The following is an 18556-nucleotide window of genomic DNA, read 5'->3' on the forward strand; positions in this document are numbered from 1 at the left end:
CCACAATCACTCTGAGAAGTGAGATTTATAGCAAAATGCTCCAAACAAGGAAACTAAGGTTCAGGCAAGGGATGTTAATGTGTCCATTTACATAAATAAAAAATGGTAGATGATCAGCTTTCCCTTTGAAATCAGAGTACTAATCTGACTCATTGTTCCCTGAATTTTAGAGGCAGAACCTCAGGGGGAGATAAGAATCCTACCCCAGGAAAGTTACCAATATCAGAAAGGAAACAATGACATCAGTACAGATGCTACAGAATTCCAAAGATTCTAAGTGGACATTATGAAGACATTATTCAGCTTAGATGAAGTGGTCACATATCACAAGAAAACCAATTGTCTAAAACAATCTCTGAAATACCTAGACATTCAAAATCATTGAGTTATTAAATAAAATACATTTTAAAATTAAACTCTTTTCAGGAAATAAACTTCAATGTCCCTTAGTGCACTCTCCAAAACATGTAGATAAGAATAAATACTGTTCTGAAAGACATGTCCCTGGAATTACAAGCATTCAATATAATTTAAAAGGCAATCATAAAAATATAAAATGGATATATCAGGAGAAGACCATCTCTGAGTTTTATATGAGTTAGTTTCTCATATAAACTTAGCTGAAAACAAATTTTTTAATTGGTCAAAAAAATTTAAGAAAATTTAAAAAATGAATATTTAAATACAAATCAGCTTCCCCTTCAAAATCAGAGCAATAATCCAACTCATTGCTCCCTAAAGTTTGAAGTTAGGGCCGTGGAAGGAGGATGAGAATTCCACCCTAGGAAAAGGACCAATATCAGAATTACCAATCACCAGTCCAAGTGGATGATTGATGTGTCAACTCAAGAACCCCTGGCAGGGTGCAGGGGCTCACACCTGTAATCCTAGCACTTTGGGAGGCCGAGGCAGGTGGATCACTTGAGGTCAGGAGTTTGAGACCAGCCTGTCCAATATGGCAAAACTCTGTCTCTACTAAAAATTCAAAAATTAGCTGGGCGTCTTGTGGTGTGAGGTGATTTTGACATCACACCCACACCTTTGACTAGAACACCTAACAAAGGAAATACAGTCGTGGAGCTGGTCATTAAAGGGGGCTCCTCAAAAGCTCAGGAGTGGACTAGGTGAGGGGGTCATTTCTCCGCCCTCACCACAGAGTGCTGGGGAGAGCTGCACAAAAATACGAAGGAGCCATGTGGCTGAGTAACAAACTATCTGCCAGCCAACATTCTTAAGCACCACCCACTGAATCACAGACCAAAACACAACACCAAAATATTTTGCCAGTATACAGCACCTGTGAAAACTAAGGCAAAGACTCAGCCACAAATAAAGATTCTATATGAGTCCCAGTCCTCTCAAAATACCCAGAAATAAAGACAACTGACTATGCTTAACTTACATCATAGTTAAAGGAACACCAGCCTCACACATGAAGAAGAATCAATACAAGAACTCTGGCAACTCGATAGTTCCCCAGAAATCCAATTGTTAGCCATACTAAGATGACTGAAATGACAGACACAGAATTCAGAATCTGGATACTAAGGAAACTCACCAAAATCTTGGAGAAAGATGAAGACCAATCCAAAGAATCCAGCAAAATGATCTAGGAGCTGACACATGAAATATCCATTTTAAGAAAGAACCAAACTGAACTCCTGAAACTGAAGACTTCGCTTCAAGAATTTCACAATACAATCAGAAGCAACAAAAGCAGAAGAGATCAAGCTAGGGAAATAATCTCAGAGCTTGAAAAATAGATCTTTGAATCAACCCAGTCAGACAAAAATTTTTTAAAAGATTTTTAAAAACTGAATGAAATCTCTGAGAAATATAGGATTATGTAGAGACACAAAATATATGGCTCATTGGAATTATTGAAAGAGAAGAAGAAAGAGTAAGCAATGTAGAAAACATATTTGAGGACATAGTCCATGAAAATTTTCCCAATCTTGCTAGAGAGGAAGACATATAAATTCAAAAAAAAAAATGCAGAAAACCCATGTGGGATATAACACAAGGTGACCATCCCCAATACACACAGTTATCAGATCCTCCAAGGTCAACACAACAGAAAAAAATCTTAAAGGCAGCTAGAGAGAAGGAGCAGGTCACCTACAGAAGGAACCCAATCAGGCTAACCGCAGAACTCTCAGTGGAAATCGTATAAGCCAGAGAGATTAGGAGCCTGTTTCAGCATTATTAAAGAAAAGAAAATCCAACCAAGAATATCATATCCCATCAAACTAAGCTTCATAAGCAAAAGAGAAATAAAATCCTTCTCTGACAAGGAAGCACTAAAAGAATTTGTTAGCACTAGACCACCATGACCACCATTACAAGAGATCCTTAGTGGAGTGCTCAATAGGAAACAGAAGATAAAAACCTGCTACCACAAAAACACACTCAAGCCATAGCTCACAAATAATATAAAGCAATTACACTATCAAGTCTATAAAACAGCCTACAACATAATGACAGGACCAAAATTTCATATATCAATATGAACCCTGAATGTAAATGGCCTAAATTCCCCACGTAAAAGGCATAGAGTGGCAACATGGATAAAAAGCCAAGAGCCAACTGCCTGCTGTCTTCAAGAGACCCATCTCACATGAAATGACACCCACAGGCGGCTCAAAGTAGAAGGATGGAGAAATATTTACTAGGCAACCAGGAAACAAAAAAAAGAGAAGGCATTCCTATCCTTATATCACATGAAACACACTTTAAATCAACAGCAATCAGGAAGGACAAAGGAGGGCATTACAAAATGATACAGGGTTCAATTTGACAAGAAGACTTAACTATTCTAAATATATATGGACCCAACTTTGAAGCACACAGATTCATAAAACAAGTTATTCTTCACCTATGAAAAGAGTTAGACAGTCACATAATAATAGTAACGGACTTCAACATCCCACTGACAACATCAGATGGATCACTAAAACAGAAAACTAACAAAGAAATTCTGGTCTTAAAGACAACACTGGACCAATTGAATGTAAGAGACATCTACAGAGTATTCCACCCAACAACTGCAGAATATAGATTCTTCTTATCTGCACACACAAAAAAACATACCATATTCTAAGACTGGCCACAAAGCAAGTCTCAATAAATTCAAAGAATCGAAATCATAACAAGGCACACAATAAAAATGGAAAAAAATACCAAGATCATCTCTTAAAACTACAGAAAAACATGGAGATTTAACAACTTGTTTCCAAATGAATATTAAGAGCCATCTATGACAAATCCACAGCCAACATCATATTGAATGGGCAAAAAATAGCCCATGGAGAAGAGTTTGAATCTCAGAAGAAAACAACAAAAATACGTCAAAAGTCTTTCATGTCAGCACAAAATTCAATCATCTCCTGTATGAGAGATTGGATCTGAGACGTGTTTTGAGTTGGCAATAGTGAAGGATGCAAGGTGTCAATTCTAGTCGGAACAATTTCCAGGAAGCCATGTTCCACTCTTGAGCAAACAACCACTGGGCCTCATGCAAGGCAGAAAGAGCCTGTGTACGTCATCCTCTCATGATGTGGTCAGCATGTCAACTGCATGAGCCCCTCACAACATCCTGTGTGCTGCTGAGCTGAGCTGGGGCACGGCCGCCTGTCTGCACCGGCAGCACCATGTCGCTCATGGTCATCAGCATGGCATGTGTTGGTGAGTCCCAGAAGGGAATCGAGGGAGGGAGCACTGGGGTGGATATCTGGGCCTGGAGGTAAAGATATGGGCCTGAGGTGGAGATACGAGCCTGGAGTGGAGATATGGGCCTGGAGTGGAGATATAGGCCTGGAGTGGAGATATGGGCCTGGGGTGGAGATATGAGCCTGGAGTGGAGACATGGGCCTGGAGCTTTAGATATGGGCCTGGAATGGAGATATGGGCCTGGAGATAGAGATATGGGCCTGGAGTGGAGATACTGGTTTGGAATGCAAGTATGGGCCTGGAATGAAGATACGGGCCTGGAGGTGGAGATATGGGCCTGGAGTGGAGATATGAGCCTGGAGTGAAGATATGAGCCTAGAACTGTAGATATGGGCCTGGAGTGAAGATATGAGCCTAGAACTGTAGATATGGGCCTGGAGTGGAGATATGGGTCTGGAGTGGAGATACTGGCTTGGAATGCAAATATGGGCCTGGAATGGAGATACGGGCCTGGAGGTGGAGATATGGGCCTAGAGTGTAGATAGGGGCCTGGAACTGTAGATATGGGCCTGGAGTGAAGATATGAACCTGGAACTGTAGATATGGGCCTGGAGTGGAGATATGGGTCTGGAGTGGAGATATGGGCCTGGAGGTGATGTACAGATGGATCATCCATCATGATCTTTCTTTATAGGGTTCTTCTTGCTGCAGAGGGCCTGGTCACATGTGGGTGAGTCCTTCCCCAAACCTTAGGTTGTCATCTCCCCACATAAGATGATTTTCTTGAAACACGAGGCAGGCAGCACAAGGGGTTGACTGATGGGATGACGATGGGAAGCCATGTGGGAATCTCTCATGAACTAGGAAAAGGAAGCCATGGGAAGCTTGGCCCACAGTTCTGTCCTAGCCCTCCCTGTTCTTTCTTTCCCTTGGCTGAGTCTGTGGGGACCCTGGGGGAGACTGGAGTGCTCAAAGCAGCAGTGTGTGGGGAAGAAGTGGTGTCACCGACAGAGGAAGGGAGGGAAGCAGTGCAAGAACAGCCAGCCTCTGAGGACAAGAACGTAACTCACACCCTCCAGTGTTTCCATGATGGTCGGGGCTGCAGTGTTGCCGCTGTCATTCTACCAGAAGCGGGGTGGGGAACCACAGTCATGATCCTGACATTTCAGATCTTCTAATGAGGGCTTAGTTGTTTATTTTGGTTCATGCATTAGCTGATATTCCATTCACAAAGGTCATGCCCTCCATCCTGTGTCTACTTTGTGTTTTTTTATGTGAGTAATCTTGCAGTATTAAAATCTAGTAAGAGTCACTTATTCAGCACTTGCTCAAAGTTCTCAGGTGACACTTTTCTTGTAGGGAGATGCCATGTCTATGCGAGATGGGTTCTTCCTGTAGCCCTGGGCACCCAGGTGTGGTAGGAGCCTTAGAAATGTGGAAAGTGGGGAGAATCTTCTGAGCACAGGGAGGGAGGGGCTGCTCCACATCCTCCTCTCTAAAGGCTGTGCCTCCTTCTCCCCCAGATGGTCAGGACAAGCCCTTCCTCTCTGCCTGGCCCAGCGCTGTGGTGCCTCAAGGAGAACACGTGAGTCTTCAGTGTCACTCTCATCTTGGGTTTACCATCTTCAGTCTGTACAAGGAAGATGGGGTGCCTGCCCCTGAGCTCTACAACAGAAGATTCTGGAAGGACATCCTCCTGGGCCCTGTGACCCCGGCACACGCAGGGACCTACAGATGTCGGGGTTCACACCTGCACTCCCCCACTGAGTGGTCGGCTCCCAGCAACCCCCTGGTGATCACGGTCACAGGTCAGAGGGCTCCTGTCTGGGCTTCTCCTTGTCCCACCTCCTGAATCCCAGAGCTTCTGCTGGGGGTGTCCACCAGGGTCCCATCACCCAGGACCTGACTGTCTTTAGGGTAAAGGGGGATTCAGTACAGAAAAATAGGTACTGTGGTGGGAAGAATAATTGTCCCCAGTTATGGCTACATGGTAATCCGTGGACCCTGTGACTCTTTATGTTATAGGGCAGGGGACTGAAGGGGAAGATGGAGCTCAGGTTGTTGATGAGTTGACCTTGAGATGGGGAGACGTCCTGGACTGTCCCACTGGGCTCAGTGTAATCACAAGGGACCACATGAGAGGAGGAGGATGAGGAGAGTGGGGATTAGAGCAGCATCGTGGGAGGGAGACTCACTACAGGCTTTGAAGGTGAAGGAAGGCCACGAACCATGAAGGCAGGTGGCTCTAAGGGCTGGAGAAGTCAAGGGAACTGATTCTCCCTGAGTCTCCAGTGGAAGCACAGCCCTGCAGATGCCTTGATTTTAGCCCAGAGAGAACTGGGTCAGATTTCTGTTCTCCATTAGTAGAAGGGGTTATTGTATTCTCTCCTGCCACCATGTTTGTGATAATTTTCTACAGCAGCAACAGGAAACCAACACAGGAACTCAGGTCAAGGACAAGTTAAGAAACCAAACAAAGAGAAGGTTGGCTACACTGATTTCAGCACAGGCGGAATACTGATGCTACCACCAGGCTCGATCCACAGAGGGAGGGGTTGATTCTCCTGGAACCAGCACTAGGGGCCACCCTATGGCAGCTGGGACCACGGAAAAGGCACAGACTTGGCAGGAGAGGCTCCCAACCCCCATCAGGAACAGGGACATTGGTACCTGCCTTACTGATGAGTTCACACCTCCTGCCAGCCATTCCCATTTGTCCAAAAGAGATTGATTCAGGCTGCTGAGAGCCTGGACATGCAGCCTGTCGTGGTTCCTCTTCCAGCCCCACATAAACACCAGCAAAGAGATTAGTGGGAAACAGATACAACAGCCTAAGAGATGACACTGAGCCCAGTGGGAAGGGAATCAGGGGTCCTAGAGACAGAGAGACAGGGAAGAGGGAGGGAGACAGATGGAGGGACCTGCACCAGGGTTATGGGCACAGAAAAGAACATGGAGACACAGACAGGGAGGAGAGAGATAGACACCATGGAGGGGAAGTCTCACTTATTCCAGGTCCCATGAATGGGATGAGAAAGGGAGACGCCATCTGAACTCACAACCTCTCTTCTTAGGAGTCTACAGAAAGCCTTCCCTCCTGGCCCACCCAGGTCCCCTGGTGAAATCAGGAGAGATGGTCGTCCTGCAATGTTGGTCAGATATGAGGTTTGAGCATTTCCTTCTGCACAGAGAGGGGATCACTGAGGACCCCTTGCACCTCACTGGACAGCTCCATGATGGGGGTTCCCAGGCCAACTCTTCCATGGGTCCCATGATACCTGCCCTTGCAGGGACCTACAGATGTTTTGGTTCTGTCGCTTACTCCCCCTATGAGTGGTCAGCTCCCAGTGACCCTCTGGACATCGTGATCATAGGTGAGAGAATCCAGACCTGCCTCTCACCCTTGCAGGGACAGGGAGTGAATGATCTAGCACCGGAAGCCCCAGGTGGTCATGAGGAAGATGAGTGTGGGATTCTCATGGAGAGAAAGTGACTTCATGAGGTCTGTACCAACAGAGGTAGAGAAACAGGAGACACAAGTACAGACCGCACATCATAACGTAGAAGCCAGACACAGGGACCATACAGCGTGTTAGGAAAAGAGATAAAGAGGTAAAGAAGACACACAGAGAGACAGACATGTCCCAGAAGAGGTGTCCTTCCATGCCGACTTTGTTCAGAGACCAGGCACAGGTTAGAAGGTTCTGTTCTGTTTTACCTCCACAAAGTGTTCTCTACCAGGAGAACCCAAAGAGACACGTCTATCTGGCCTGAGTTGGGCCCTGTGGCCCCAGGCTTGTGGCACCTACAGATGCCATGTTTATTCTTAAACCTCTGCCTTCCATGCAGTGGAGCTGTCATCGTCCCAGGACACCATGGCCCCAGGTGAGGGAGCAGAACACCAACCCCTGTATGCTGTGAGTTCCTGGAGTCCCCAGACTGGATTCTGAGGCTCATATTCAAATAACACCACATGTTATAGGATTACTGAGAACAAAAGCCCACAGAGAGACACGGAGTGAAATCAGGGAAACCAAAAAGCGAAGACATGAACACACACACAAAATGAGCCAGAAGAAGGGAATTGAGAGACTCACAGACATATAAAGAGATAGAAAAAGAGGGCAGAGCAGTGAGCATATGATGGAAGGGAGCAGAGAAATGCCCTAAAATCAGAGCCCTGAGGGAGGGGCACGAAAACAGGGAAAGATAAAGATGTGGAGATGGATTGCAGAGATGCCAAAAGAGAACTAGAGAGACTGTGAGGCAGAGAAAAGGAGAAGGAGAAAGACAGATGATAGATAGATATAAATGGATGAAAGATAAGAGATAGATGATAGATAACAGAGAGATAGGTGATAGATAAATAGATGATGAATGACTGATAGACGATATAGATAGAGAAGTAGATAGATAGACAGATGATACATAAAGAGACAGAGAGAGAGAAAGACAGACACGTGATGATAGATAGATGGATAGATACATACATACATTGATTGATAGATGATAGATAACAGAGAGAGAGGTCATAGATGCACAGATGACGATAGATGATAGATACATACATAGATAATTGATAGATCGATCAATAGATAATAGATAGAAATATGCAGAAAGTTATGAATAAGACAGAAAATGAGAGACTCAGAATTAAAGAAAGAGGAAGATCAAGTCAACCAATCCAAGTAGGGTCAGAAAGGTCAGAAATAATAAAATGGTACAAAAGAGAAAACATAGATAGGGATGGGGAAGTGAAGTCAGAGACAGAGAAGGTGGAAGGAGGAGACAGACATGAAGAGAGACGGGGTGGAGGGTGAGAGAGAGCATTAGGCCATAGAGCAGGGGAGTGAGTTCTCAGTTCAGGTGTGAGGGGAGCTGTGACAAGGAAGAACCTCCCTGAGGAAACTGCCTCTTCTCTTTCCAGGTCTATATGGGAAACCTTCTCTCTCAGCCCAGCCGGGCCCCACGGTTCAGGCAGGAGAGAACGTGACCTTGTCCTGCAGCTCCCAGAGCTCGTTTGACATTTACCGTCTATCCAGGGATGGGGAGGCCCATGGACTTAGGCTCCCTGCAGTGCCGAGGGTCAGTGGAACATTCAAGGCTGACTTTCCTCTGGGCCCTGCAACCCACGGAGGGAACTACAGATGCTTTGGCTCTTTCCGTGCCCTGCCCTATGTGTGGTCACACCCGAGTGACCCACTGCCCATTTCTGTCACAGGTGAGGAAACCCCATGCCTGTCCCACGTCTTGTAATCCTAGAGCCATAGCTGAGGAACTTCCTGCTGATGATGGAGAGAAGCATGGACAGATGCAGAGAGAAGACAAAGCCTGGGTGTGAGGGTGGGTTCAGGGCGCAGGATGGCAGACAGGGCACCTCCAAACCCTCCTTCACAGCCCACATGGAGGCCCGCGTTCAGGGCTGTCGGCACCCAGGCAGATGGAGAAAGCTGTCAGGACAGACCCAGAGGTGGGGAGACTGGGCTCAGTTTGGGGAGATCTGAGGTTCCCTCAGCCCCTCAACCTTACTTATTTCCCAGAAGCCCATCCCGGCCTCTCACCCACAGAGAGATGTCATCACCAGCAACCCCTACACCCTTTTCTTTTCATTTGGAAAAGTATTTATTGAGGTGAAATATACCTATATAATTTACCACCTTTACCATTTTTAAGTGTGAAGTCTACTGTTCATAAATACATTTATAGGCCGGGCACGGTGGCTCACGGTTGTAATCCCAACACTTTGAGAGGCCAAGGCAGGTGGATCATTTGAGATCAGGGACTCAAGACCACCCTGGCCAACGTGGGGAAAATCCATCTGTACTAAAAATACAAAATAATAATAATAATTAGCCGAGCATGGTGGCACATGCCTGTAGTCCCAACTACTTGGGAGGGTTAGGCAGGAGATGCACTTAGTTGCAGGAGGCACAGGTTGCAGTGAGCCAAGATCATGCCACTGCACTGCAGCCTGGGAGACAGAGAGAGACACTCTCTCAAAATTAATTAATTAATTAATTAGTACTTTTTTTTTTTTTTTTTTTTTTACCCTCCACCCTTCCCTTCCTGGCCTCTGGTAGCCACCATTCTACTCTCTACTTTCATGAGATCCACCTTTTAGCTCCTGCATATGAGTAAGAAATGGAAATACTTGTAATGACCTCCAGTTCCACCCATGTGGCTGCAAATGTCAGGATGTTATTGTTTCTATGGATGAGTAGTCTCCAGTGTGTGTATGTACTACATTCTCTCTATCCATTCACCCACTGAGGGGCAGGTAGGTTGACTCCACATCTTGGCTACTGTGAACTGTGCTAGAACAGTCATAGGAGTGCAGCTATCACTTCGATACACTGAAGTCCTTTCCTTTTGGTTTACACCCAGTCGTGGAATTGCTAGATCCTGTGCAAGTTGACTTTTTACGTTTTGTTTTATGGTTTTTGTTTTTTTTTAGACAGAGTTTCATTCTTGTTGCCCAGGCTGGAGTGCCGTGGCGCCATCTGGGCTCACTGCAACTTGCACCTCCGGGATTCAAGAGATTCCCCGGCCTCAGCCTCCTGAGTAGCTGAGATTACTGGCTCCCACCACCACACTCAGCTAATATTTTTAGTAGAGATGGGGTTTCTCTATATTGGCCAGGCTGCTCTTCAAGTCCTGACCTCAAGTGATCTACCCACCTCGGCCTCCTAATGTGCTGGGATTACAGGCATGAACCACCGTGCCCAACCTCATTTTATTTTTTGAGGAACTTCCATACTCTTCTCCTCTGTAATGGCTGTACTAATTTACATTCATATCAACAGTGTACCAGATGAAACCCTGGTTGACTCAGCAGAGCAAGAGACTTGCAGTCAGAGAGAATTTAGTTCATTTATGCACACGACACTTCCACTCACTCACTCGTTCAGCCAATACCCCATGCTCTGGCTCTGTGGAATCTTTTCCTATTGTTGCCATAACAAATTTCCAGAAGCTTCTTGGATGAAAACATTCTTGCTGCTCTCCTTTCTCTACCACCTTACCAGCATTTGTTTTGTCTGTCTTTCTGATAAAAAGCCATTGTAATGGGGTGAGATGATAGCTCACTGTGAATTCAGTTCACATTTCTCTGATGATTAGTTGATACTGAGCATTTTTTCATATACACAATATCCATTTGCATGTTTTGTTCGTTGAGAAATGTCTGTTCAGATCTTTCATTAATTTTATAATTAAATTATTTGTTTGATTGAGGTGTTTGAGCTTCTCATATATTCTAGTTGCTAATCCCCTCCAGGTGCATACTTTGCAAATATTCTGTGGGTTGTCTCTTCACTTTGTTGGTTGCTTCTTTTGCGGTGCAGAAGCTGCTTAGTTTGATGTAATCCCAATCGTCTATTTTTGTTTTGATTGTTTGTGTTTTTGAGATTTTAAACAAAATGTCTTTCCTCAGACAAATGTCCTGGAACATTTCCCCAATGTTTCCTTTTAAATGTTTAATGGGTTTAGGCCTTAAGTCTTTAATCCATTTTCATTTGATTTTTGTGTATGGTGAGAGTTAGAGGTGCAGTTTCATCCCTCTGCATGTAGATATACAGTTTTCCCTGCACCATTTATTGAAATGACAGTCCCTTCCTGATTTTAGACCTTTAGAACCTTTGTCAAACTCCATTGGATGTAAATGGGTGGATTACGTCTGTGTTCTTCATTTTGCTCCATTGTTCTATGGGTCTTTCTTTATGCCAATGTCATGCTGTTTTGCTTACTACAGCTCTGTAACGTATTTTTAAGTCAGGTAGTGTGATGCTCCTGTTTTCTCCTCATACCTTGAAGTCTCAAGACAGTGAGCATCACATACAATGATTATGGAGAAGGGTACACCAGGACTTCCAGGGCCCAACATTAGATAACAGAATGTTTGGGCATGAACCAACCTTAAAGGTTTCCATTGAGTAGAAGACAGGCATCTTCATTTCCACACCTCTCTCCTGTCCTGTGTTCTAGGAAACTCTTCAAGTACTTGGTCTTCACCCACAGAACCAAGCTCCAACACTGGTGAGTAAAGAACCCCTCTTGTCTCTGCTTTTGGAAACCTGGAGAGGTGGAAGCCTTGGATTCAAGCGTTAGCTCAGCTCCTTCTGGGATTATGGGCCTGTCTTCTGCTGTCTCTGAACTCTAGACACTCCAACAGCACAAGGGATCTGGGGCCAACACAATCAGTGAAGTCTCTTAATCTCTAATTTTCTGCACCTGAGACCTCCAAGCTAGAAGGATGAGTGCAAATCTGACACCCTTCTCAGAAAAAAAAAAAAAAAAAAAAAAAAATGCAGTATTTTTTCTGCCTGCATTCCTAACTGCAGGATAAATGCCTGGGGGCTTGAGAAAGGGAGGTGAAAAGAACATCTGATGAGGGTGGGATGTTTTTAGAAAAGTTCTACTTGCCAAGGAATGAGCTCCTGTCTGTCATGACGCAATCCTGGTTGACTCAGCAGAGCAAGAAACTTGTAGTAACAGAGCATTTAGTTCATTTATGCACATGACACTCACTTGTTCAGCCAATGCCCCATGCTCTGGCTGTGCAGTGTGGAATATTTTCCTATTGTTGCCATAACAAATTTCCACAAGCTTTGTGGATGAAAGCATGTTTTTCTTAATTATCTCACAGTGCTATAGCTCAGAAGTACGAAATGCATCTCACTGGGCTGATATCAAAGGCACAGCAAGGCTGAACTTCTTTTTAAGGTTCCAAGCAAGAATCTGCTCCTTACATTTCCCAGTTCCTAGAGGCTCCCACGTTCTTTGGCCCCTAGACCCCTTCCTCCTTCCTCAAAGCCCATGAAGGCTGGTCACGTCTCACATGGCATCATTCAGACTCTTCTTCACCCACACCTCTTTCTCTGAATGCTACTCTGCCTTTTTCCTCATCTTTAAGGACTTTGGGATTCTATTGGGGTCACCAAGATAATCCATCATAATCTCCCTAAAATCGTCTAGGATACCCTCCTTTTCAGTTCAGCTGATTAGCAACCGTAATTCCATCTGTAATCTTCATTCCTCCTTTCATGTAAAATAATATATTCACAAGCTATGGAGGCTAGGACAGGGACATTTTGGGGTGGGGCAGCATTCGCCTGCCTTCCACAAATGGTAAACAGGGTGCATTCGGCCTCTGCTCTTGGGACACTGATATTGCAGATGGTTAAAAACGAGGGCAGAAAATGAATGCACAAGTGGATCAATAAATGAATGATCCATTGGGAAGCATCTGTGCACCAAATCTGTTTTTTTGGTTTTTGTTTTGTTTTGAGGTAGAGTCTCACTCTGTCCCACAGGCTGGAGTGCAGTGGCACAATCTCAACTCACTGCACCCTCTGCCTCCTGGGTTCATGCAATTCTTCTGCCTCAGCCTACCGAGTAGCTGGGATTACAGCCGCACACCACCACACTCGGCTAAAATTTTTTGGTATATTTTTTAGTAGAGATGAGGTTTCACCGTGTTGTGCAGGCTGTCTCAAACTCCCAATCTCAAGTAATCTGACCGCCTTGGCCTCCCTAAGTGCAAGGATTATAGGCGTGAGCCACTGTGCCCAGCCAGGATTTAAAATAAATAATAGATAATGCTGAGTGTATAATTTCAGGTGACAGAGAAGGTCTCACTGATCAGATAATATTTATGACCTTAATGAAAAAAATGGATTCAACCCTTGGAAGATTGGCAGAAGGATTTTCCACACTGAGCTCTCAGCTGTGAAAGCACAAAGGTGGAAACATTCTTAAGTTCAAGGAAGAGGCTCTGCCCGAAACGCTGGGAATGAGATGGGGAGAATTACAAGACCACTGGAGAGAGACAGAGAGCACACTGGGCACACAGGAAACTAAGAAGGAACAAGGAGTGTGTGTTTTATACTCTCAGCCCTTGGATTCAACTCAGGGCTAACTAGGAATCCCTAAGTGATTAATAGTGACTGACGTGAAAATAAAGGAGGCCCCGGTGCGTAACTGGAATCTAGGAGATTGTCGAAAAGGCAATTCCCACCCCACTGGTGAAATGTAGAGTTGATTTACACACTAAATGAATGAAAGATGGATATAAGATATGTTTGTGAGGTAGAATCATTTGCAGGGAGGTCTTGCTGGGTTTGATTTTTCCTAGTAGTTTAATCCTTGTTTCATTAATTTCTTTCTGAGATGTATTTTTTTTCTACATCTAAATCAATACCTGGCAGAGGAGTAATGGACACATGAGGGGTGGTGCAAATGAAAGGACCTAGTATAACATAATATACGAGACTGGATGGGGGCTCATGCCTGTAACCCAACACTTTTGGATGCCAAGGTGGGTGCATCCTTTGAGGGTAGGAGTTTGAGACCAGCCTGGCCAACATGGTGAAACCCTGTGTGTGCTAAAAATACAAAAATTAGCCTGGTGCATTGGCACGTGCCTGTAATCCCAGTTACTAGGGAGGCTGAAGCAGGAGAATGGCTTCAACCCTGGAGGCAGAGGTTTCAGTGAGCTGAGATGGTGCCACTGCACTCCAGCCTGGGCGACACAGGGGGACTCTGTCTCAAAAAATAAAAAATAAAAAATACATAAATATGATATAACATACACAAATTACAAAGGCACCTGAATGCCAACCATCATTTTTCTACTTCTCTGTCTTTAATTCTTTGACCCTTTATCTTATCCATTAAACAATCAGGCTAAAACCTCTTCCTTATTTGGCTTTCTGTGAGTTTGAGATCATACAGAAAATGTGGAAGCCCCCTGAACCCACCAACGCAGGCCCTGGAATAGAGAATGTGCTCTGTTCATGGTATAAAACTTGCCCTGTCACCCAAATCCCCCACCTCACTCCTACTTCCAATCACCTGTGGAGATTCAGATAGATCATGGGGAGATAAAAACCAATACTCTTTGGAGTGAGCTCAGATCTTGGACTCAGAGACCAGCGCCAGCACTATCTCCTGGTCACATTTCGTACTAACTCACAGAAGAACAGGCTGTATTGAAACAATAGATGATGGAGGTGGTTGTGCTTCCCACTGCCTCTCAGGTAGAACAACAGCTTAATAATGTCTCAGGAGATCACAAAAAGTAGCACGTTATTCCTGGGCTGCATCATTATTTCATGGCTGTTTGATTTAAGTCAGATTTACTTCACCTTTTCTGATCTTGATTTCACTTTTTATTTCTTTTCTTGGAGAATGTAATTTTTTTGAGTCAAGAGGGTTGTGGCTGTAGAAATTGTAGAGCACATTCACTGTGTATCAATCCCAGTCCAGTCTTCCCAGAGAAGACTCTAAACACCTCCTGTACTGCACCTGGGGCTATGCCAGTTTCTATCCCTCACCGTCACTCCAGGGAGACAGAACACACAGAGAATACATGACATAGGCAGGTTCATTACTAACACATAAGCAGCAACTGACAACAGAAGCCTATATTTCGATGTAAGCCAGTCCCCCAAGGCTCAGAAAAGCTGCTCGGGATATATGGAGTCACCCCATTTGCACTGCAGCTGGGGGAACCCAGAAAGCAGCCCGGCCTGGGTTTTGTACCCTGGAGCCACAGGAAGCACTGAGCTAAAGCACTGCATGACGTCCTCCTCTGGGAAGAACAGGAAGACAGCCCAGGCTGTTCTGGGACGTTCCTCCTGATCTCAGGATGTTGCTGTCTTAGTCCCTTTTTGAGGCTATAAAAGAACACTTGAGCCTGGGTAACTTCTAAAGAAATGAGATTTGTTTGCCTCACAGTTCTGCAGGCTGTACTAGAAGCATGGAACCAGCATCTATTTCTTCTGATGGCCTCAGGCTGCTCCCACTCTGGCAGAAAGGAAGGAGGGTCTGTGTGTGCAGAGACCAGAGATCACACAGCAAGAGAGGGAGCAAGGGGAAGAGGGAGCGATGGAGTTTCCAAGCTCTTTTTAACAACCAGCTCTCCAGGAACTAATAGAGGGAGAACTTGCTAACCCCGTCTCCTTGGGACAGCATTGATCTATTCAGGATGGATCCACCTCCATGACCCAAACACCTCCCAAGAGGCCCAACCTCCCACACTGGGGGTTAAATTTCAATGTGAGGTTTCAAGGGGTCAAACATCTAAACTAAAGCAGTGGTATCCTCAGCACATTCTATGGTTACTATGAGAGCTATAACTGAGAGAGGAGGAGAAAGCTGGGTCTCCTGCTATCTGGCTGTTTGTCCTAAAGAGACGTTGTATATGGCTACCTGTCAATCAAGAAATGCGAGACAATCCATAGAGAGGAACTGCTATGATTAGCTTCTTATTGGTGTCTCGTCTTCCTCCAGGTATCCCCAGACACCTGCATGTTCTGATTGTGTCCTCAGTGGTCATCATCCCCTTCACCATCCTCCTCTTCTTTCTCCTGCATCGCTGGTGCTCCAACAAAAAGAGTAAGTCTCACGAAGCAGAGGCCACAGACCTCAGGGCCGTGTGGGGAAGCGGGATGGGAGCACGCAGGTGTGTGTTTCTCACCGGCAGGATGGTCTCTGGCCCAAGGCAGGAGCCACAGAGGCAGAGCTTTCTAGAGAGAGCACCAGACGCCCTGTCCCTGCCTTCAGCTCACAGACCATTGCCTGATTCTGAACTGTATCCTCATGTCCCTGCAGCCACTGACATCCAGGAGAAGGTTCCATGACAGGCAGAAAGTGGGAGGCAGAATCAATGGGATGGAAATTGAGAGCCGTTCATGGGAAGGGGTCTTGAACTCAGAGAAACAGAATGTCTGAGCCTCGCTGTTGGCAGCTGAGGCACCTCAGGCGTCTACGGCCTCCCCTGTGTGTTGGTATCTGCACATGAAATGAGGACCCAGACGTGCCTTCTCAGCTGTTTTGATGACTTTTGTCTCCTACAGATGCTGCTGTAATGGACCAAGAGCCTGCAGGGGACAGAACAGTGAACAGGGAGGTAGGTCCTCCTTGCCCCAGCCTCATGGATATAGTCTTATTCCCTACTAGTCCTGAAGAATAGTGAGCCCCTCCCTCACTCAACATTTCCCTCTCTCCAGGACTCTGATGAACCAGACCCTCAGGAGGTGACATACGCACAGTTGGATCACCGCGTTTTCACTCAGAGAAAAATCGCTCGCCCTTCTCAGAGGCCCAAGACACCCCCAACAGATACCAGCGTGTACATAGAGCTTCCAAATGCTGAGCCCAGATCATTGTCTCCTGCCCGTGAGCACCAGAGTCAGGCCTTGAGGGGGTCCTCCAGGGAGACAACAGCCCTGTCTCAAACCCAGCTTGCCAGTTCCAATGTACCAGCAGCAGGAATCTGAAGGCGCGACTCTGCATCTTAGGACATCGCTCTTCCTCACACCACGAATCTGAACGTGCCTCTCTCTCGCTTACCAATGTCTAAGGTCCTCACTGCCTGCTGGAAAGAAAACACACTCCCTTGCTTAGCCCACAATTCTCCACTTCACTTGATCCCTGCCCACCTCTCCAACCTACTGGCTTACTTCCTAGTCCTACTGGAGGCTGCAGTCACACTGAGGAACTCACAATTCCAGACATACAGGAGGCTCCCTCTTAACACGGCACTTAGACACGTGCTGTTCCACCTTCCCTCATGCTGTTCCACCTCCCCTCAGACTACCTTTCAGCCTTCTGTCAGCAGTGAAACTTATAAATTTTTAAAAATAATTTCAATGTAGTTGCCTCTTCTTCAAATAAACATGTCTACCCTCATGGTTTCAGTAATGTGACTCTTTTCTTGCCGAAAGTTTCCGGTGTTATCATTACTATGTCCATATAGCCCCATCTGTCCTCCACTGGGTTCTCATCCCTGGAATCTGAGCTTCTGGAAGCAGGTGGAGCCTGATTTGTCTCTGGGACTCCAATTTCCGTCCAAAGATGCAGCTCATGGGAGGATCCAAGGATCGTGAATCAGATGAACAAGTGATATTCTTACTCTCTGCAGACCTGGAAAGCTGGCAGAGCCATTCCAAGATGAAACATCTGTAGAGTCATAGGCCTTGTTAGTCTCATCTCCACGGGGACACATGTCCACACATCATCTTTCATACCATAAATACACAGTCGCTCCTCCAGATCTGTGGGGTTTACAGGTGTTTATTGAACCAGCTATAAATCAAAAATATTTTGGGGAAAAAAATCCCCGAAGTTCAAAAACCAAAAAACCATGTTGAATGAACACAAATGGAGTGGGGTGTAGGCTGTGTCAGGAATTATAAGTAATCCAGAGATGATTTCATGTATACAGGAGGATGTGCATGGGTTATATGCAATTAGTATGCTTTTTTTTTTTTTTTTTTTTTTTTTTTTTTTGGGACGGAGTCTCACTCTCTCACCCAGGCTGGAGTGCAGTGGCGCAATCTCAGCTCACTGCAACCTCTGCCTCCCAGGTTCTAGTGATTCTTTTGCCTCAGCCTCCCCAGTAGCTAGGATTACAGGCATGTGCCACCATGCACAGATAAATTTTTTTGTATTTTTAGTAGAGACGTGGTTTCAGTATGTTGGACAGGCTGGTCTCGAACTCCTGACCTCGTGATCCACCCAACTCAGCCTCCCAGAGTGCTGGGATTACAGGCGTGAGCCACCACGCCCAGCTTCACTGTGCCGTTTCACGCAAGAGGCTTGAGGATCTGCAGATTTTGGTCTCTGAATGGGGATCCTGGAACCAATCACCCAGGAATAGTGAAGGACGACTGTATATAATTCTTATTTGTCAATTTTAAAAATAAAGCATAAAAAATTTACAACAACAAAATAAAACATAAGAAGTGTTTTTATAGTGTGAGGATAAGTTTAGATTCATTTTTTCCTACGTGTAACCCTATGGCCCTGTGTTATTTGTTGAGAATTCGATTCCACCTTAAACCACATGGCAGCCTGGGTCAACTGCAAAGGGACTGTGCATCCA

The 18556-nt window shown here is 45.4% G+C and overlaps 1 protein-coding gene across 1 annotated transcript; it reads left to right on the plus strand.

Annotated features, from left to right (window-relative positions):
• Window positions 1-3650: 3650 nt before the first annotated feature.
• On the plus strand, window positions 3651-16900 carry KIR3DL3 (killer cell immunoglobulin like receptor, three Ig domains and long cytoplasmic tail 3). The gene is given in 10 exon segments (XM_050771759.1): window positions 3651-3684; window positions 4364-4399; window positions 5193-5477; window positions 6744-7043; window positions 8597-8890; window positions 11653-11703; window positions 15961-16065; window positions 16527-16579; window positions 16680-16830; window positions 16833-16900. Coding segments are annotated over 10 exon segments (1329 nt in total). The 3' UTR covers window positions 16853-16900.
• Window positions 16901-18556: the final 1656 nt, after the last annotated feature.

Source organism: Macaca thibetana, chromosome 19 (genome assembly GCF_024542745.1).
Source record: "Macaca thibetana thibetana isolate TM-01 chromosome 19, ASM2454274v1, whole genome shotgun sequence".
In the NCBI taxonomy this organism is placed as follows: Eukaryota; Metazoa; Chordata; class Mammalia; order Primates; family Cercopithecidae; genus Macaca; species Macaca thibetana.